The following is a 20618-nucleotide window of genomic DNA, read 5'->3' as shown; positions in this document are numbered from 1 at the left end:
GACTGAAACAGGGTTGTGTGATGTCACCATGGCTGTTTAATATACAGTATACATGGATGGGGTTGTAAAGGAGATGCAGAGTAGGGCAGTGGATGTGGGGGTGGCTCTAATGAATGACGGTGAGATTTGGAAGCTTCCGGTGTTGCTGTTTGCTGATGATACAGTATTGCTGAGTGAAGATGAATGGGAGGTGCAAGGTTTGGTGAATGAATTTGGGACAGCGTGTAGGAGGAGGAATCTGAAAGTTAATGTAAACAAAAGTAAAGTTATGGTGTTTGAGAGGAATGAAGTCACAGAATGTACAGTGAGGTTGGATGGTGAGGAAATGGAGTGTGTGAGTGCATTCAAGTACTTGGGTAGTGTGATGAGTAAGGATGGAACTTTGGGGAATGAAGTGCGTGAAAAGGTACAGCAGGGAAGGAAGGTTGTTGGTTCACTGAAAGCAGTGATGAGAAATAGGGAGGTGAGTATGGAAGTTAAGAAGTCACTGCATGATAGTATTGTGATCCCTACCCTGACGCGTGGAAGCGAGGCGTGGACCTTGCAAAAGGGGAACAAGTCAAGAGTGAGAGCAGTGGAAATGAGTTACTTGAGAGGAGCGTGTGGAGTAACATGGAGAGACAGGTTGACGAATGAAGAAGTGAAGGAACGTTGTGGGGTGGATGTGGATGTGGTTGAGAAGATTAGGAGAAATACACTGAGGTGGTTTGGACATGTGGAGAGAATGGAAAATGAAAGACTGACTAAGAGGGTGTATGTAGGTGAGGTGGAGGGAGGGAGAGGGAGGGGTAGACCGAGGATGAGGTGGAGGGATGGAGTTGAGAGGTACATGAGGGAGGGGGGGGTGAGTTGGGGGGAGGGTAGTCAAATGGTGGGTGACAGAGAGACTTGGAGGCTTTTTGTCTGCGGCCACCCTTTGCGGGATTAGGGCGTCGGGCTATAGATAACTAGTGTGTATGTGTTTGAGATTCAACCACACGGCTTCTACTGTCGTACCTCCGCCACACCCCCTCCACCTCAGTCAGGCCACACGTGTGAGTGACATCACAAATTGCGGAAAGATTGTTGACTTTTAGAATCATCCTACTTTCATGATAAATTCCTCACCGCATATTTAGCTAAAGGAAAAGGTCAGAAGGTTTATAATGCTGATAATACACCATGTTAAATCCTGCAGCCTCCTTGCCACCAACAACCCACTTTTCTCAATAGTGAAACACTCATAATACAAAAGCTGCAAAAGCAGATCTTGGTCTGGAGGAGGCAACCCTGGTCAAGGTGGCTCAGCCTTGAACTGTTTAGGGACACAAATTGTCTCTCCACCCTCCACCGAGCCAGTGTTCAGTCTCACTAAAATGCTGGCTATACAAGCGGTAATGTTTGATGTGTATGGAGTTGATGCCTTTGAAGCCCCCGTCCCCATCGAGGGAACACCAGATCCTCATATGATCACCCATGCACAATCACAGGCAGTTAGAGTACTTTTATTGTGCTCATGTAAGTCGATTAAACCTTAGTCAGTACTGACTGGGGAGAGAACAATAGGCCTACTTTCCTCCTCAAAGAGGAACCATGCATTCCTTTCATATCTTAAAATGTGACCAATATGGTCAAGAGTAGGGGTCTCGAAACTAGCAGTCATTACACTGGTACAGAGATGTATGGCGACTCCAATACTCGTGTTGCAAGGAGCTACGTATTTTCTGAGACATGCGAGTAGAAAATTGTACAAGAGGCTTTTCTTTTTCCTCTTTGATTCGTCCCCCTTAGGGAGGAGAGGGGGAAGAATACTTCCCCACAATCCCTGCTTGTCGTAAGACGACTGAAAGGGGTGTTTTTGTCTCCAATTTTTCTCTCCTTTCTGTGCTCTTCTCTTCTGTCCCAACTCTCTTCTTGTTATTTCCTTGTTTCTTACGGCCTTTATTTCCCCCTGCTCCTATCAGGTTGGACATTTGGATACATGAATTGTTTAAGGACCTTCCACCAACACTGGCCTTTTCTTCCTCCCTGTGTCTTATCAAACGTTTCATCACCAAGATATTTAATTGCCAAAACCACTCCAACGCCAGCTTTAGTGCCATCTAGCAAATGTATGGTTTGGTGCTAGTTCTCCATCACTATTCCTTCCTTCCATCGATTCTTACCCTCAGTGAGATCAAAGAACTGAGATTTTTGCTCGCTGTAAGAGTGTGAGAAATGTAGGCAAGAATGATGTTGGGAAGTGGCAAAGAACTCATCACCCAACACTTATTTCTGCATGTCTTTCATTACTCATACTTTTGCCTTTTCTCATCTTTTTCTGACGGTAGTGCTGCATTACATCATGTAACTGAAATAGGAGTTAGTCAGTTATTTCTGGGGATTCCCATCAAGGACATGGATCATTATCGTAAGGCTCCAAACATCTATCGATTATTCGAAGCAAGTCTGAACAAATATGGAGGTAATGTAATTGCTGGAGAAAGAAGTGAAAGATAACCCAGTCCCAAGGCTGGGAATTAATTATTAGGGAACTCGACTACCCTTCAGCAAGGTAATAAGTATGTAGGTCACTTTAGTAGTACCCGCATATAACGTGTGTTAGTGAAGGAGGGCAGGAGGGCGGGATGATGCGGGCTGGGTAGGGAGTGAGTGAAGGCAGGCAGGTGGCGCCGTCTTACTCCACCACCGCCACTAACATGTTGCTGTGCCGCGTTGCCCTCTTCCTTTTCATCGCCATTCAGGTTAGGTTCAGAAGCTCTTGATTATTTGAAATACCACATAACCTTTTTTTTTTCTTCTTCTTTTTTTTTTTTTTATTGACACGTCACCATATCACGAGGAGCCTTTTTGTTTTGTTTTATTTTCCACGCTGTGATTCACTGCAACTTATTGTTGTGAAGTGTGTTCATGGTACGGTTTAATACAAGTGTAAACAGTCATTTTGTATGTGAATATAAGCACGAGTACATGATAAGAACCCAGGACATATGTCCATATTCTTAAAGTTGAAAATATAAAAGTGTAAACGTTAACTATAGTCTACCAATGCTTTCGGGGGTGGGGGATGGCGAGAGAGGAGGAGCAAAAAGTACTTCATAGATATACAGATTACAAAGACGTTACATTCTGTTCAAGGTGGTGTGACCATAATTGACAATACTGGGGTGCATGACAACATTATTAATAACTTTGGGGTACGTAGCACCATTTTGATAATTTTAGGATATGTGCAAACACTAGATACTGTCGGAATATGGGGCACATTTTAGATAATATCGGCTTATGTGACAGCACTAAATAATGCTGGTGTGTGTGGCAGCATTATAGACAATGTTAGGGTATGTGACACAATAGATGTTGGATATGTGACAACACTAAATAATGCTGGGGTATGTGGCACACTGTAGATAATGTTGGGATATGTGGTACACGAGATAATGTTGGATATGTGGCAACATTGTAGATAATGTTGGGGTATGTGGCACACTAGTTAATGTTGAGGTCTGTGGCACACTGTAGATAATGTTGTGGTATGTGACACACTGTAAATATTGCTGGGATATGTGGCACACCGTATATGTTGTTGGGGAATGTGGTATATACACAGGATTATGCTGAGGCATGTGACATAATTATAGATAATGTTGGGATATGTGTTAAGAAGAATGTCTGTGTCAGTGCTTCGGAATAATAAATAAAGAGTACGTGGTCGAAACTTACAAGAGTGAAGCTGAAGGTAATTTGAATGAAATTAAATCTTCACGTATGAGTAAAATTAAAAGTATTCGTGTAATTTAAAAGACAGCCGAATGAAAGTTTAATGTCATTCATACGTGTTACTCCCAACCACCCAACCACGTGCTTTTGTTTTATTTGAGACACATGGGTATTTAACTTCTTCTTGCCTCAAACCCTAACATTATTTCCATTGTTGTCACGTACCCCAACATTATTTAAAGTAGTGCCACTTACCTAATCTTTAAGCTGTCTTCAGTGTCCCAGAGTCAGAGAGAGAGAGAGAGAGAGAGAGAGACTAATTTTTGTTATCTTGCAGATAGTTGTGGCGGTGGGCTGGTTTCGTCGTGTTAGGAAGAGTGAGTATTGTGTTCTTCCTCATAATCTTACCTTCTTAGGCTGCCACTGGGAAATAGATGCTAACATGTGCTATATAAGATTCTACTGTATACTGCAGCTGTTACTACTACTAAAGGAACGATTTTTATGTAGAAGGGGTAAGTAGATCTCGAGAACATGGTTAATGAATGACAAAAATAATGAAGATAGAAAATAACGTGAACATTCATTCTGGTTATTTTTATTTTACGAGGATTTTATCTAACGCCAGACTAATAAAGTTAACTAAAAAGCTTAATTTTGATCTCTAAACTTTTTGCTATCCTGCTATAGACTGTGTTGTAGGCGACGTAGGCTTCGTAACTCGTTTTCTTTAGCAGTTTATTTGCATAGTGCTAATTATATCGTTTTATCAACATAATCTAAATCAGCCTAAACCCGAAAGAAAACGTCCAATCTGTCTACAGCAACGGGTAAGTATGTGTTCCTTATTACTTTATTCATTAATTAGGCTAGTTGTTTCTTTATTTATCTTTTTTTTGTTAGTTTTTTCATTCATTTATTTGCATATATTTTCATTTGTCTTTATGTATTTAATTGCATTTTTTTATTTACCTTGGTTTCCTAGGGCTGCCTCGTGAATGCCGTGGGAAGGGTGACGTGGTTGAGGTGGGTGGCGGGTCCTCCTTCACGCTGTCCTCCCCCCACTACCCCGCTGCCTATGACTACCACACCTCATGTCGATGGGACTTCAGCGTGAGTACCAACACACACACACACACACACACACACACACACACACACACACACACACACACACACACACACACATCCGGATGAGCCTGGGATTACTACTACTACACACATCCGGATGAGCCTGGGATTACTACTACTACTACTACTACTACTACTAGAACGACAAATATCACTTTTATACCTGCTGCCGTCTGACGATTATGTTCAGCCTAGGTTAAAGTAATTTAGAAAGTTTTAGTAATGCCATGGTCTACCAGTACTGTCGAAGTGTAGTGCTGTTATCAAGAGGCTGGTATTATAATTCTAGTGGAGTAGTGTTATAAAGAGATCCAATAGAATTATGGAGAGATATAATAAGTCTAGTAATATCGCAGAGAGGACTGGTAATATTATTGCTGACTAGTATTATGCATAGATCTAGTAGAACTATAGAGATGTCGAGTGATAAAGAGGACTAGTTATATTATAGAGAGGCTTAATAATGTACAGAGATCTAGTAGCGTTATACAGAGGTCTAGTAATATTGTACAGACGATTAGCAATATTACAGAAAGGCTTAGTAATGTTCAGAGACCTAGTAGTATTATAGAGAAATCTAATTGTATTATATAAAGTCTAGTAATACCACAGAAATGAAAAGATCCTGAGTTTGGCTCTCTGTTATCTTGTTTTTGTTTTTTCTTGGAGGGAACAATTTTGCGGGCTCCTGGCCTTTAGGTCCTTCTTTCTTGCACAAAAAAAAAAAATAATAATAATAATAATAATACAGGGAGAAATATTACAGGTGAGCAGCAGAGAGGTGGTGCTGACATTGGTGTGTGACCGATTTGACCTGCAGCCGCCCAGACCAGACGGTACTTGTCCTGATTACCTCGCAGTTCAGAAACACAGGTATGTCCTCAGTTATAGTTCATGCACCTTAAGTTGGCCTTCATTTACGTTCATTTGCAGCTTATTTCACGTAGCTCGGTGGTAGTGTCACGGGGTTTTTAAAATAGATCTGTAATTTTGATATAAATGGTTAAATATTATTTAATTTGATAATAATATTGAAGAGCAGAGACAATGGTTGTCTTGCTACATCAAGCAACGATTACTTTACGCTGGCTTAGCACGATTCTCTGAGAACGAGAATTTATAAACTTCCTCAACAGTACACAGCAGAGACTAATTACTCACAATTGCTGAATTACTGTACTGTTAGCCTCTGGAGAAAGTTACATCACCCCTGACAATAAATAACTAATACTAATAATAATAACATCAGGTTCTTGCTGATGCATTAACTCCTGGCACAACGGATTTTAAGTTAATACAACAAGACTGGTCTAAGTACCAGTTATGAAAGCAAACGTTTATGCAAGCTAGGAGCTGTATGGAAAATAAGCTTAATTATGGAGAAATGAAACAAGATTTTTACTCTACATTAAGCTCAAGAAATAGAACTGTTAAATTTATTAATCACAAAAGAATAAATTTAACGTTACATTTCAAATCAATTAAATGAGACGCACTCGCTCACTCACACAAAAGCTAAATACTTACGCCTAGGAAAAACACCTTAACTAAACTCTTAAGACTACCAAATACACAAAGGAAATACTAGTCAATGAATGCGGTGTATCACCCAAAGCTGGAGAACTAAAGGTGGGAGCTTGGAGAAACTGTAAGTGGAGTTTGGGTACTAGCTGACCTCTCGCACTGCTGCACAGGTCCTGTCTCCGTCACAGCAAACACTAAACTGAATTCAAATAATGCATAAGCAGTACGCACAGGCCACGGAAGAAGGCGTGGCTAACGGTTGAATGAAGCAGAGGCAAACGATAAAGAAATAATTGTATCGCTCAGTAGCGCACTTAGTGACGTGCATTAAATCGGTCACTTTTTGAAAACGGTGACGAATTATTTGAAAAGTATACCCCGGAATGGAGAGAGAAACGGTTAACTGAGCGATACACAGTGAGTTTTCCACTAATAGTTCGTGGCTTCTCACAAAAAGGAAATGTCGCGAATTGATTCGTGACATTACGCCCCATGAAAATTAAATCTTTCTTCCTTCAGAAGAAAGATTTCAATATATATATATATAAATCCTAACTCAGTCACACAAGATTCACACTGTGGTGTGTGTGCTATCCTGCTACAGGAGAAAATCGCAGTCGCCAGTGAGCGAAAAAACCTCGTATTTACGTTAATAGAAGCAAGCTTGAGGGAAAAACTCCGTGACGACGGTGAAAATCCTGTACTCAGGTCAAACTGAGCGAAAATTCGCTACATTTACACTGACAACTAATTGTTGTGTAGCGTGGTGTATGTAATACGCGGTGTAGGTGTGACAGTTGTAGTGTAACTGTACCTACGTGTAAAATGACACAGTAAATAATATGGCGACGTCGAAGGCAGAGGAGAAGAGGCGGCAGCGTGCGGCAGACGATCAGCTGGCCCGCACAGCAAAACTGCTACACCCATTGCTGAACCTGCAAAACCAATTAAGGTGGAGCATCAAAAGTGTCAATGAGACAAAATTCTTATTATGTTACAATTACTCTCTCTGGCTAGCAGTCAGTACATGCTATGAAAAGTACACTCGAGGTCGCCATTAATTATAGCACACGATTATGGTCGGCAAGTTGAGAATCCCTGTGCAAACTCGGGTCTTCCATAGCCTCGAACCGCACACGGGTCCTCAACCTGTGCCTTAACCTACAGTACTTATATTAATATCGGGAAGCTGAGAATCCTTGTGCAAACTTGGGTCTTCCATAGCCTCAAGTCGCCTCTGCAGAGTTCTCACTTCCCCCTTAACCTACAATACAATACTTATATTAGTACCGGAAAGCTGAGAATCCTTGTGCAAACTTGGGTCTTCCATAGCCTCAAGTCGCCTCTGCGGAGTTCTCTCTCGAACTTCCCCCTTAACCTACGATACTTATATTAGTATTGGAAAGCTGAGAATCCTGTGCAAACTTGGGTCTTCCATAGCCTCAAGTCGCCTCTCAACTTCCCCTTTAACCTACGGTACATATATTAGTACTGGGAAGCTGAGAATCCTTGTGCAAACTCGGGTCTTCCATAGCCTCGAGTCGCCTCTCAACTTCCCCCTTAACCTACAATACTATATTGTACAGGCCCTGGACATACTGTGTCCTGTGGGGCCAACAAGTGAGACGTCAGGTCTACACTTTTGACTGGGAACCAGGCTAGTCCTTGGATTACTCAAATCTCTGAGGATGCCTATCACGGAACCCAGCATACAACAACTGCCCATGTTAGTCAGCAGTTAGTAGGCGAGACATCAGGTCTGCACCTACGTTATCACTTCCCTTGATGTATCTCACAACAAGGTTAAACTGCTGTAAATACAGTGTCCAGCGTGTCAATCTTGCATTAGCCGTCTTGGTCGTGCTAAGACTAGTGAGTGGCATATGGTCAGTTTCCAGAACAAATGATGCCCCAAATAAATAATAATAATATTTTTTAACACCATCAACCACAGCCAAGAGTTCCTTCTCAACAGTACTGTAATTCCTCTCGGCAGGTTTTAGCCTACGGCTGTGGTATGCCACTGGGAAGATTCCACCTTCCGATTCCTGCATCAATACAGCACCTACTCCATCTTGTGAAGCATCAGTGCGCAGTATGAAAGGTTTACTGGAATCAGGCAACTGCAAAATGGGCTCCTTGCACAACATATTCTTGAGGGTGGCAAAAGATCTCTCTTGTGCTTCTCCCCATTCAATGGTGTTTGGAGCATATTTCCGTAGCACTTCGTACAACGGTTGGGCAATGAGAGCAAAGTTGGGAATAAACTCTATAATATCCCACTAGGCCAAGAAATGCCCTAACCTGTTTCTTGGTCACGGGTCTCGGGGCTTCTTTAACCTTCCTGATCTTGTCACCCTGACACCTGCAGTGATTGTTGCCAACAATATGACCAAGGAACTCCACCTCACTGTGAGCAATCTTGCATTTGCTAGGCTTCACAGTCATGTTGAAACTCTGGAGTCTACTGAAGACAATTTCCATGAGTCTGAGGTGCTCCTCCAATGTGGCGGAATGAACGAGGACATCGTCAACGAACATCTCTACTCCTACAATACCATGGAGCACTTGTCTCATGGCACGATTGAATACTGCTGGGGAAATTGGTAAGTCCGAATGGGAGGACTTTATACTGGTACAACCCCTAGGAGTAGCAAAGGCAGTGAACTGACGACTCTCAGGATGAAGGGGAATCTGGAAGAATCCCTTCGCTAGGTCAAGCTTCGTGAAATATCGTGACCCTGCCAGCTTGGAGAAGATGGCAATATGGTCACCCATTGGCTCAGCATCCACTTTGGTGATTGCATTGAGCCTTCTATAGTCGCCACAAATCCTGACTCCACCATCTTTCTTGCGGACTACTACCATCGGACTACAGTAAGGAGATGAGGACTTTTCGATAATGCCTGCGGTCTCCATGTCAGCAATTTCCTTATCTACTGCACCCTGTAGTCGCATGGGAATCGGATATGGCTTAACCTTTATAGGAGCATTGCTGGTCAACTCAATTTTATGACACGCAACCTTTGCAAGTCTAGGTTGGTCTGAAAAGACATCAGCATACTGACAGAGCAGTGACCATAAGGCATTCTGGTCCCCTACTGCTAAGTTAGGGTTAAGTGAAACATCTCCGACAGTCTCTTCCTGATGGGACTGAGCGGTTAAGGGCTCGTCATCATGGTCATCAGCTGGTATCACCGCAGCTGCCCCGGTTTCTTCCAGTGGCTGGTCACTATCATCAGTTACTCGTAGGCCAGTCTCCTTGGGGTCTGACTCATGATAAGCCTTCAACATGTTAATGTGGAACCTTTTACGAAGATTCCCCATCTGTATTATGTAGTTGAGGTCTGAAATGCGCTCTACTACATTGAATGGACCCTTCCACTGCGCCAACAACTTGTTCTGGGCAGTGGGGAGTAATACCAAGCATTTATCGCCTGGACTAAACTTCCGAAGCTTTGCCTTCTTATCGTAATAAGCCTTTTGAACTTCACGCGCCTTGATCAGTTCTTCCTTAGCTAACTCGCACGTCGACTGGAGGCGGTCAGCCAAATCAAGGACGTAGGTGTAGGTGGTCTTGACTTCAGGGTCGGGTTCTTCATCGTCCCATAACTCACGAAGGACTTGAAGTGGGCCCCCGGACCGACCTCCCATACACCAGTTCAAAGGGTGAGAATTTCAATGAATGCTGTGGGGCTTCTCGATAAGCAAATAGAAGAGGAGCAATGAACCGCGGCCATTCCTTTGGCTGTTCGGCAGTCATGCGCCTCAACATCTTCTTGAGAGTTCCATTGAACCTCTCACACAACCCGTTACACATGGGATGATACGGCGTAGTTCGTAAGCCTCGGATGGACAGCAACCTGAACGTTTCGTTCATCATTGCCGAAGTGAACTGCGAACCCCGGTCGCTTAAGACCTCCTTAGGGATACCTACACGACAGAACACTTCAATTAATGCCTCAGCAACAGTGACGGCCTCTATATTCTTAAGGGCCACGGCTTCAGGCCACCGTGTGCTGAAATCAACTATAGTGAGGATATACTTTGATCCATCACTAGCCCTAGGACAGATTGGCCCAACTATGTCAACTGCTACTCTCTCGAACGGTTCAGAGATTATGGGCATTGGCTTCAATGGCGCAGGACGGACACGTCCCCGGTCAGTGGTACGCTGACACACATCACAGGAACGTACGAGCCTCGTTATTTCCCGTCCCATTCCTGGCCAGAAAAAGTCAGCATGGATGCGGTCAGAGGTCTTCTTTTGACCCATGTGACCTCCCATCGCTGAACAGTGACCTAATTCAAACACTGCTCGGCGATACTTTGCAGGAACGACAAACTGCAGTCGAACCTCACCCTGGGGTGTCTGTGACTCACGGTACAGCCGTCCTCGCTTACGAAGGAACCTGGCTTGTCCTCCCCGTGAATACTTGATCACTTTACCCTCCAGCTTCTTGCGCACTGAGGCAAGTGTCGAGTCAGTCTGTTGCTCTTGGACAACATCTTGACTACGAATCAGATCTTGTGGCGTTGCGACGGTCAACGGAGTGACGCGATTTGGAGCCTTGGCCATGGCTCGTGTTATCGCAGCAGCCGAAGTCTGAGTAGCAACATCTACGGCACAACTATTTTTGATGCCAGGTATGTTGCCTAAGATGAGGTCAAATAAAGGTTCTGGCATGACAACTGCAGCTGTCAAGCCAGTGAAAAATGGAGACGCCACCTGGATACGTGCCTCAGGGAACAATCTCACTGATCCATCAATAAGTCTAACTTGGATCTGTCGACCTGTATACTCATCAGGCCGAACTAAACTCTGCTTAACAGAGCAACCTGAGGAACCATTGTCCCTCAGGACATTTACAGAAACACCTCCCACAGACCCTGGCTGAACAAGAAAGGCAGTGTTGCTGGTGGAAGGGTCTGAGGAGGTAGCAGCCAGTCATTCATGAAACTGCGGAACAACTGATGCAGCAAACGTGGCACCCTGGGAACTAGGTGTCTGAGGAGAGTTCATGGTCGGAGGGGGACTTGTAAAGTGTTGGGCAGTACCTGTACTGGTAGAGATGGCACCTCCGGGTACTTGTGGAATAAAGGCTGCATTTGCCTCCTGCCTCCGATACACTAATTGACCTGACTGAGGGTTACGTGGCTTGTCCTTGTATTGCTGCTGATGCTTGGGAAACTGCTGCTGGTTGGGGTGCTTGTTGTACCGCTTCCACTCAGGTTTCTGAGTGTTTTGCCCCTGGTCCTTCCACTGCGGTTTTGGACCTTGGCCATTATTCTGAGAACGGCCTTGGTGCTGGGATTCAGTCTGAGACGGCTTCCCAGACTTGGCAGTATCTTTTCTGCTCCAGGTGTTTTGCTTACGAGCTTGATACCCGTATGCAGTAAAGAATGCGTCAGCCTTCTCTGCCATTTGGCTGGCATCTTTCACCTGGCAGATCTTAAGCTGTGCTATGAGCTCAGCAGGCCACGACCTCTCTAGCTGTGTACGCAGCATAAGGTCAATTATCCCCTCACGCGTGGAAGGAGTTTCATCTTTCTCCATCCACTCATTTAAGTAAGCTGTGAGACGATCAAGGAACTGAACAGCTGTCTCCTTGTCTTGGAGACGAGCTCGCATGAACTGAACTTTGGCGTCGTCTACTGTGAGACCATACGCCTTAATGAGTGCAGCTTTCATCATCTCATATGTGAGATTGTCTCCACGAATTCTGTGGAGAATATCGAGGGCAGGGCCCTCAAATAGGCTAAGAAACTGAAGCCGCTTAGCTGCCTCATCCAGTTGATATAAGTCTGCCATGTCCTCAAAACGAGCTATGTACGGCTCGATTCGCTCGCTTTCCTTGTATGAAGGAAGCTTGATGCGTGGGGTCGCCAGGACATGTGCAGGGAGAACGCTCGTGGAGCTTTGACCAACTGCACCAGACGTGTCTGAAGCCAAGGAATCTCGCTTGAGCTTCAGCACTTCAAGTTCATGTTCTCGTTCTTTGTCTCGTTGTTCACGCTCGTATTCGCGCTGTTCTCGCTCTTTTTCTAACTCGAGCTCGCGTTGTTTCTGCTCGTGTTCGCGCTGTTCTCGCTCTTTTTCTAACTCGAGCTCGCGTTGTTTCTGCTCGTGTTCGCGCTGTTCTCGCTCGCATTCGCGCTGAATCCTACGCTCTTCACGAGCATCTTTCTCACGTTCTTGCTCGTAATTGAACCGTGAGAGAACGTAACTCTGTATTTTCTCTGGGTCTGTGAGACCAATATCTTTGGCTTCCTGTACATATACAGCTGTAGCCATGATGCTAGCTCAGTTTACTAAGTAACCGAAATTGAGTACTGACTGCTTAGCGACGAATACTAATAAACACAAGTAAAGAGTACAGACACAAGCTAGTGGTGACCAGTCTTATCCAGTTAACTGGCAAAGAATAAATCAAAAATGTAAATGACTGGGAAGACTCAATAATAAACACAATGGGTACGCCGACTTCCCAGAAGCGAATAAAATTGTCTGGCGTTACCAAGAATAAACTAGAGTTAAGTACTCTATTGATTAATAAAGCAAAATTCACTTGCTAAATTAAGGGTAAACACCAGTAAGCTTGTGCCTATAAACTTTAATGATAAATACCTAAATATGAATGAGTGAGCACTATCTCGTGAATAGCTTTATAGCTAGGAGTTAATATCCTGGAATGAGGTCGCCAATTGTCACGGGGTTTTTAAAATAGATCTGTAATTTTGATATAAATGGTTAAATATTATTTAATTTGATAATAATATTGAAGAGCAGAGACAATGGTTGTCTTGCTACATCAAGCAACGATTACTTTACGCTGGCTTAGCACGATTCTCTGAGAACGAGAATTTATAAACTTCCTCAACAGTACACAGCAGAGACTAATTACTCACAATTGCTGAATTACTGTACTGTTAGCCTCTGGAGAAAGTTACATCACCCCTGACAATAAATAACTAATACTAATAATAATAACATCAGGTTCTTGCTGATGCATTAACTCCTGGCACAACGGATTTTAAGTTAATACAACAAGACTGGTCTAAGTACCAGTTATGAAAGCAAACGTTTATGCAAGCTAGAGCTGTATGGAAAATAAGCTTAATTATGGAGAAATGAAACAAGATTTTTACTCTACATTAAGCTCAAGAAATAGAACTGTTAAATTTATTAATCACAAAAGAATAAATTTAACGTTACATTTCAAATCAATTAAATGAGACGCACTCGCTCACTCACACAAAAGCTAAATACTTACGCCTAGGAAAAACACCTTAACTAAACTCTTAAGACTACCAAATACACAAAGGAAATACTAGTCAATGAATGCGGTGTATCACCCAAAGCTGGAGAACTAAAGGTGGGAGCTTGGAGAAACTGTAAGTGGAGTTTGGGTACTAGCTGACCTCTCGCACTGCTGCACAGGTCCTGTCTCCGTCACAGCAAACACTAAACTGAATTCAAATAATGCATAAGCAGTACGCACAGGCCACCGGAAGAAGGCGTGGCTAACGGTTGAATGAAGCAGAGGCAAACGATAAAGAAATAATTGTATCGCTCAGTAGCGCACTTAGTGACGTGCATTAAATCGGTCACTTTTTGAAAACGGTGACGAATTATTTGAAAAGTATACCCCGGAATGGAGAGAGAAACGGTTAACTGAGCGATACACAGTGAGTTTTCCACTAATAGTTCGTGGCTTCTCACAAAAAGGAAATGTCGCGAATTGATTCGTGACAGGTAGAACAAGACATTACTGCTGCTCCACATCCTTTTCATAGTTCCTCTTCGTGGCTACCATCATGTTCTAGGGTTACCTCTTTTTACAACCCAGCATCCAACATCGAGAGATGGCAATTTAAGGTCTAGTTAGAGTAAAATCATTATTGTTAGCTGACGGAAAGCAGTTTTAAGTTCCTCCATTTAAATCGGATGTTTTATAACCTTTTGTGATCTATATAAGGTTTGCCGTTGCTGATGTTCTATATTTCTTTCCTACCCCTTCCTCTTCCAAGGTTCCTTGATAGTCTTCCTTCAGTCACCGCCCTTAAAAGACATTCACAGTGCAAAGCATGACCTAGTCATCTTTTGCGGATGGTAGTGATAGGTGATCTTTCTGCCACTCTCCTCAGTGCTTCCCCATGTGGAACTCTATCCACTCAGTTAATCCTAAACACATGCCCCCAGAGCCACATTTCATAATCCTTTAGTCTCTATATCTGCCGCCTTCATCATTTAGCTGTCTGTTCTTTATAGGAGTACGCCCAACGCTAACGTTGTCACAAGTCTGTTCTTCAAACTGCAAATGGCATTGGAACACTTAAATGTTTAACTGTCTTAGTCACTCTTATATCACTGGCTCATGATGCTCCTTTACTGTTCTTCCGTCTCGGTATATTAATACACTTATAATTTTCAGATTCTGTGGCCACAGCATCCCCAGCGCTATCACTGTTTCCAACATCTCCTGGTTCCACGTCGCCTTCCACAGTAACGGCAAGGATAACTATTTCGGCTTCCACTGCACCCTTACGGCTACCAACGCCAACACACAAAACTGCGGTAAGTTATTATTATCATTATTATTATTATTATTATTATTATTATTATTATTATTATTATTATCATTATTATTATTATTATTAACATTACAGTAGTAGTATTCAGTTTAGCGATAGCAGCAGCAGCAGCAGCAGCAGCAGTAGTAGTAGTAGTAGTTGTATTAGTAGTAGTAATTTCAGCCCCTTTCTCATCTGGGCGTGAACCCAATAGACTGTAGTTCAGATCTGTCCTTCGTTTGGAGTTCATCATCCTCATGTCGGGGGATGAGGAGGGGACTGCGAGACTTTCTTAAAACCGAGCAGCACCATTCTCCGGTTTGTGGGTGTCACCATTGAAGGATTCCCCTTTCCTGCACAAACCGTAGAAAATATTGGCCGTATTGTGAACGCTAATAGCGCAATAATGTAGTGAAGCCCCCAGTTTTTTCTATGATTTCTGAAGCATGTGATGATTTTAGAATTTGTCTGCTCTTACTGTATCGTTGCTGATTACATTTAAAACTAGAAAGCACTCAGAGTGCACATACCTCCGCCAACGCCGATGTTATGTACTGTTTATAAACCTACCTCGTCGTTGGTGGAGGTAATTAATCCTACGGTCTTCGTCTGCCCTCGTTACACAATATTGGAGAGTGAATACCTCCCCCGACACCAGTAAAATGTACTATTTACTCCTGCATCTGGATGAGGATCCACTTCCAAATCTAATTAACTCTTCCTTGACCCACTGCCTTCCTATCCCGTAGATTATATTGCAATCCAATTACAACTTTTTTTTAGATATCTTATTTACAAACAGACAGAAAGAAAGACAGACAGACAGACAGATGCAGGTGAATACATAGTTTCTTCCAACTTCGTTGGCGGACGTAATAACAGGTGTTGGTAAAAGACTGTAAAATTTAGGAGCTTGCCAACACCTTCGCGTACTCAGTTTCAATAAAATGACCCTAAGCTTTCTCGCGGTATTCTTCACCAAATACCTGTTGCTGTTATTTTATCTTCGCTCAGGTTTGTGCTTCCACCATGCTTATCATTTATTCTTTACTTTTTACTTTCTTTCCCTCCAAGCAGCGTGTGGTAAGGGTGGGGGAGGGAGGGAGGGCCCACCGGCGTGGTTGGCAGCCCTGGTTCCCACCAACAAGACCGCCACATCCGCCTTCTGTAGCGCCTCCGTCGTCAGTGAGCGCTTCTTACTAACTTCAGCTTCTTGTGCTTCCAGGTACGATTATAGTCTTAAATGAAGTACGTAGCTTATATTCTTGGCGGGGAAACGCAGATGAAGATGAATGTGAATATCCAATCCATAAGTGTTAAGAAAATCATAAATCCTATGCTAAATTATGAAATATCAAGGACTTAGTGTAAATACTCGAACTGTTGATATTGTGCCCAGTATCTAGCAGCGCCTTGCCCCTCCAATGTTATGTTAAATTCTTCGGTCTTTGCACTCCGGATTTCATTTGTAGTGACCATTTGCATTTTACGGTCAAGCAGATCACATAAGGTGTCAATAACTGAAGGAACAGAGAGATACAGCGAATATATCAAATGTACTCTTGGTCTTAGATTGAGCTGTATTCTCTTCGTTATGGGAGACATCTTAGCATCCTTTCCTTAGCGAGTTATTTTGCATTTCACATCTCAATATCCTCGTGTATGTTCTCAATGCAAGCTATGTTGATGATAAAAAGGACTAAATAACGCAGAAAAAGTGCAGTAGGCTATGCAAAAAATATAGCAAACGAAAGGGTGTTACAGATTCTCAATTAAGAACACGGAGAACATAATACAGTCTACGGTGTCTGTTACCCACATTTCACTTACTCGTAAACAGTAAGTTCTCGTGCTATTAATCAAGACTGAAATGACTCAATAACTTAAGCTTCGTTTAGATATCACGACACCATCAGATATATTTTGGATATAGACCAAGCCCGTCTCGTTGCCTTTGGGCACTTCGTAACACAATTTTTTTCAGCGATTTGCATATTACGACTGCCTATCCTCTTGTATATATATAATTTGATACAAACTGTGTCGATGAGCAGATAAAGATTAGATATGATAAAACATTAAGGTATAATATGAAAAGAAATAAACAGTGAAACAAAGAAAAGAAAAGGAAGAAAAGGAAAAAAAGTTTGCCGATGATAAGGTGCTTAGAATTCTTCTAAACCCAGTTTTTAAAAATCTACGGTCATTACTACCCACATTCTACTTACTCGTGGCTATACTTTTTTTTGTTTTCCCTTAACTTCACCAAGGCTTTGTTATTTTGTAGCCTATTTCACGTAGCTCAGTGGCAGGAAAAGACAATACAACTGCTCTACATCCTTTCCTCAGCACTCATTTCGCAACTGGTATCATATTTTACTGTTAATCCATTTTTACAACTCAGCACTGAAGGCGAAGAGATGGCAGTTTTAGGCCAAGTTAAAGTAAAATGAGTATAGTTACATAACCAGTATTGAAGTCTGAAGTGTCCAGCAGAAACTTAACCCCTTCAGTGCGACGACGCCATATTAAATTTCAGTCTTGATACGGACAGAAGATTTTGTTTCATTTTAGGGTCAGTCTTTAGATGGACTTTGAGCTAGACCTTTTGAGACATACTGGAGACTTTCTGAGACTTACTGGAGGCTGTTGGAGAGGCAATGAGACTTCCTGGGGACTCTAGAGACTTTTTGAATGAGACCATTTGAGACTTACCGATGACCGTGATCGAGATTTTTAAAGATTTACTTGAGACTTTTTGAGTGAGACTTTTTGACGAAGACTTTTTGAGCAAGACTTTATGAGACTTACTGGAAACTTTTTGAACAAGACTTTGAGCGAGACTTTGAGATACTTTTGAGACTGGAAACTTTTTGGCGAGACTTTTTACGCCGGACTGAGCAAGACATTTTGAGCAATACTTTTTTTTCTTTTTTAAACTTACTGGAAACTTTTGGGGTGAGACAGGAGAGACATTTCAGTTTCAGACTTTTACAGTTCACTCTCAGCTGAATAAAATCGTCTGGCTTTAATTAGAAGACTAGAGTTTCTCCTACCGTAAAAGAGTTAATGTATCTCCACTGTTTTCTTTATCTTTCCTTTTTTTTTTTTTTTTTTTTTTCAGGATAAAATACAATAAATACAACTACGAGGTCCTGGTGAGGAGGCGTGGTGTGGCCAACGAAAAATCCCTGAGTACGAGACTGGCCATTAGGAAGGTCTTCATACACCCTGCCTACGTCTCAGGTTACGTACTGTTCTATGTCACTGAGAGTTTTAGGGTTCTTTCTCTCTCTCTCTCTCTCTCTCTCTCTCTCTCTCTCTCTCTCTCTCTTACTGTAGCTTAGTCTAAAATTCCATCTCTCCATCTCGAGTGCTGACTTGTTACAATGGATTAGTGCTAGATTATGATGCTAGTCACGAAGAAGTGCTATAGAAAAGGACGTGGAGTATCGTCTGTTTCTGCCACTGAGTTATGTGAAGCAATCTGCAAAAGATCGTAAAATGTGAACCCAGTTAAGGTGACGAGAGTATAGATATAAGTCTTAGGCTAGGTACCGATAATAATAATAATAATAATAATAATAATAATAATGGTAGTAGTAGTAGTAGTAGCAGTAGTAATAATGGTAAGGTGAAGAGAGTACAGAAATGGGGTAGTATGCTTGGTGTTAATATAGCCTTGTCTTATTCACTCACCAGATATTTCCCATTCCGAGGCGAACTTGGCTCTCGTCCACCTCAAAGACGCTATAATATTCAGAAGGAAGAGGAGTGCTGGTGGTGGTGATGATGATGATGATGTACTCCCTGCCTGCCTACCACATACACAAGACTCCTTTCTTTCCCCCGACCTACAGACTTCCTTCAGTGGTGTCGGGCGAACAGGTATTGCTCTCTCTCTCTCTCTCTCTCTCTCTCTCTCTGCATAGGGAACCTCACACCACCTCTTCCTTATATTATTCCTGACTTCGATATATGTTCAGTATTGAAGTTATTAGGTGGTCAACTGTGTCCCGAAAGAGATCAGAGAGCCTTGCCTTGAAGCTCTTTATCTCATGTGAACGTGGGTAACAGGTAAGAATAATAATGCTACCGTAACAAATAATCTACTCGACAGACAAGGTGGAGCTGCAGACTGTATCCCAGACGGCCTGCGCAGGAGAGTACACGGGTCGAGGAGTGCACATCTCCGGTGCCTGGTTGTGTGCACGTCCTAAACCCTCCCCGTCTCACCCCAGCCCCGCCCTGCCTCACCCCGCCCAGCCTCGCACCTCCAGTTTCTGTGTGGGGGAGCTAGGGGGGCCTCTGGTGGTGCGGGAGGGGGGTAGGTGGGTGCTGGTGGGAGTGGCAGCATTTAGTGATGGCCATTGTGCGAGAGAGACCCAAGATGGCACCACTCTCCCTCTCGTCTTCACACGCATCACCAGTTAGTACCTGATTCTGTTTATTGCAATCTGTACCAGGGTCTCCAAATCTTTTTCTGTCCACGTCTCTCTTATCCATACCTGTCCTGATCCATTGTCTCACATGGCAAGTTCTTCCACAAGTCAAAGCAGGAGCATTCAGAGGCCATCAATCTGCTCTCTCTCTCTCTCTCTCTCTCTCTCTCTCTCTCTCTCTCTCTCTCCTGTACACCATGTAAAGCTTCATGCACCCTGCGGTCAAAACACCTCCTCAGAGAACATCACTCTTCACGAAACTCGGAATTTCAGCTACAGATCGCAATGGTTGCTTGTTCTAAGTTTATTTTGTGATGTATTTCACACACACACGCACACACACACACACACACACACACACACACACACACACACACACACACACACACACGTACAGTACATACATATATTAATACATACAAATACAATGTCAAATAACACCTAACAAGTGAAAATTAGCTTCCTGAGTAGAATTATTATTTTTTTTTTCATTTTATCTTGTGAAAAAACAAAACAGGTAATCTCATTAAGTTCTTTGGGTTAAAAAAGATTATATAAGTGGTAATAACGAATACAATAATGAGGATGATAATGAGTATAATAATCAGGAAAAATATAATACTACACTATATTGTAGGTTATAATCATACTACGTGTACAGTACAGGTAGTAGTAGTAGTAGTAGTAGTAGTAATAATAATAATAATAATAATAATAATAATAATAATACTTCCCTACAGGATACCTAGGCTGGGTAAGACGGACCATAGGGCAGGACAACACGTGCTCCCTCTAACCACCATTTCCTAAGTTCGCGTCCACACCAGAAGCTTTCTGGCACTGGTGAGAAATCTGCATCAGTGCAACCTTAGTAGTTTGGTATCACTGTAACCCATAGAAATCCTGTGTCTTTGTAGCCCATAGTAGTTCTGTATTGCAGTAACCCATAGTAGTTCTGTATCACTGTAATCCATAGTAGTTTTGTATCACTGTAACCCATAGAATGTCTCGTCTCCACCCTCCGGCGTCCAGTGGGTCACCAGAATGGATTATGGTGATACGAAACTTCCGCCCACACTCGCCCGCACCAGCAACCATTTTGTTTGGACCTTAGATTTCCTTTTAGGGGGAGAAACAAGAGATGTAATTTCTGAGTGCATCGGGTTTAGCATAAGGTCTTCGGTCTCTTTAGTAGGAAAAGAAATATATAATAACAAATAATACCAGTTCATCATCATTTTCAACTGG

General features: G+C 42.7%; 1 protein-coding gene across 1 annotated transcript; it reads left to right on the top strand.

Moving 5' to 3' along the window:
* Positions 1-1376: 1376 nt before the first annotated feature.
* Positions 1377-19362, top strand: LOC145406010 (uncharacterized). Its single transcript, XM_080277197.1, has 8 exons — positions 1377-1497; positions 4685-4812; positions 5651-5703; positions 14790-14932; positions 16006-16153; positions 18053-18174; positions 18631-18708; positions 19049-19362. The coding sequence occupies exons 1-8, from the start codon at positions 1377-1379 to the stop codon at positions 19360-19362; spliced, it is 1107 nt and encodes a 368-aa protein (XP_080133323.1).
* The last annotated feature ends 1256 nt before the right edge of the window (positions 19363-20618 follow it).

The sequence above is a fragment of the Coenobita brevimanus genome, chromosome 69, assembly GCF_032717465.1.
Source record: "Coenobita brevimanus isolate Jiangsu-jjx chromosome 69, ASM3271746v2, whole genome shotgun sequence".
Classification (NCBI taxonomy): Eukaryota; Metazoa; Arthropoda; class Malacostraca; order Decapoda; family Coenobitidae; genus Coenobita; species Coenobita brevimanus.
Note: the sequence above shows the minus strand (reverse complement) of the source record. Positions and strands in the feature narration are given on the sequence as shown.

Excerpts from the sequence above, each read along its gene's own strand:
- LOC145406010 (XM_080277197.1), top strand. The coding sequence starts at position 1,377 with ATGTTTGATGTGTATGGAGTTGATGCCTTTGAAGCCCCCGTCCCCATC. Across the intron at positions 1,498-4,684 it reads AGTACTTTTATTGTGCTCAT|GGCTGCCTCGTGAATGCCGT; the intron begins GTAAGTCGATTA and ends TTGGTTTCCTAG. Across the intron at positions 5,704-14,789 it reads CTCGCAGTTCAGAAACACAG|ATTCTGTGGCCACAGCATCC; the intron begins GTATGTCCTCAG and ends TATAATTTTCAG.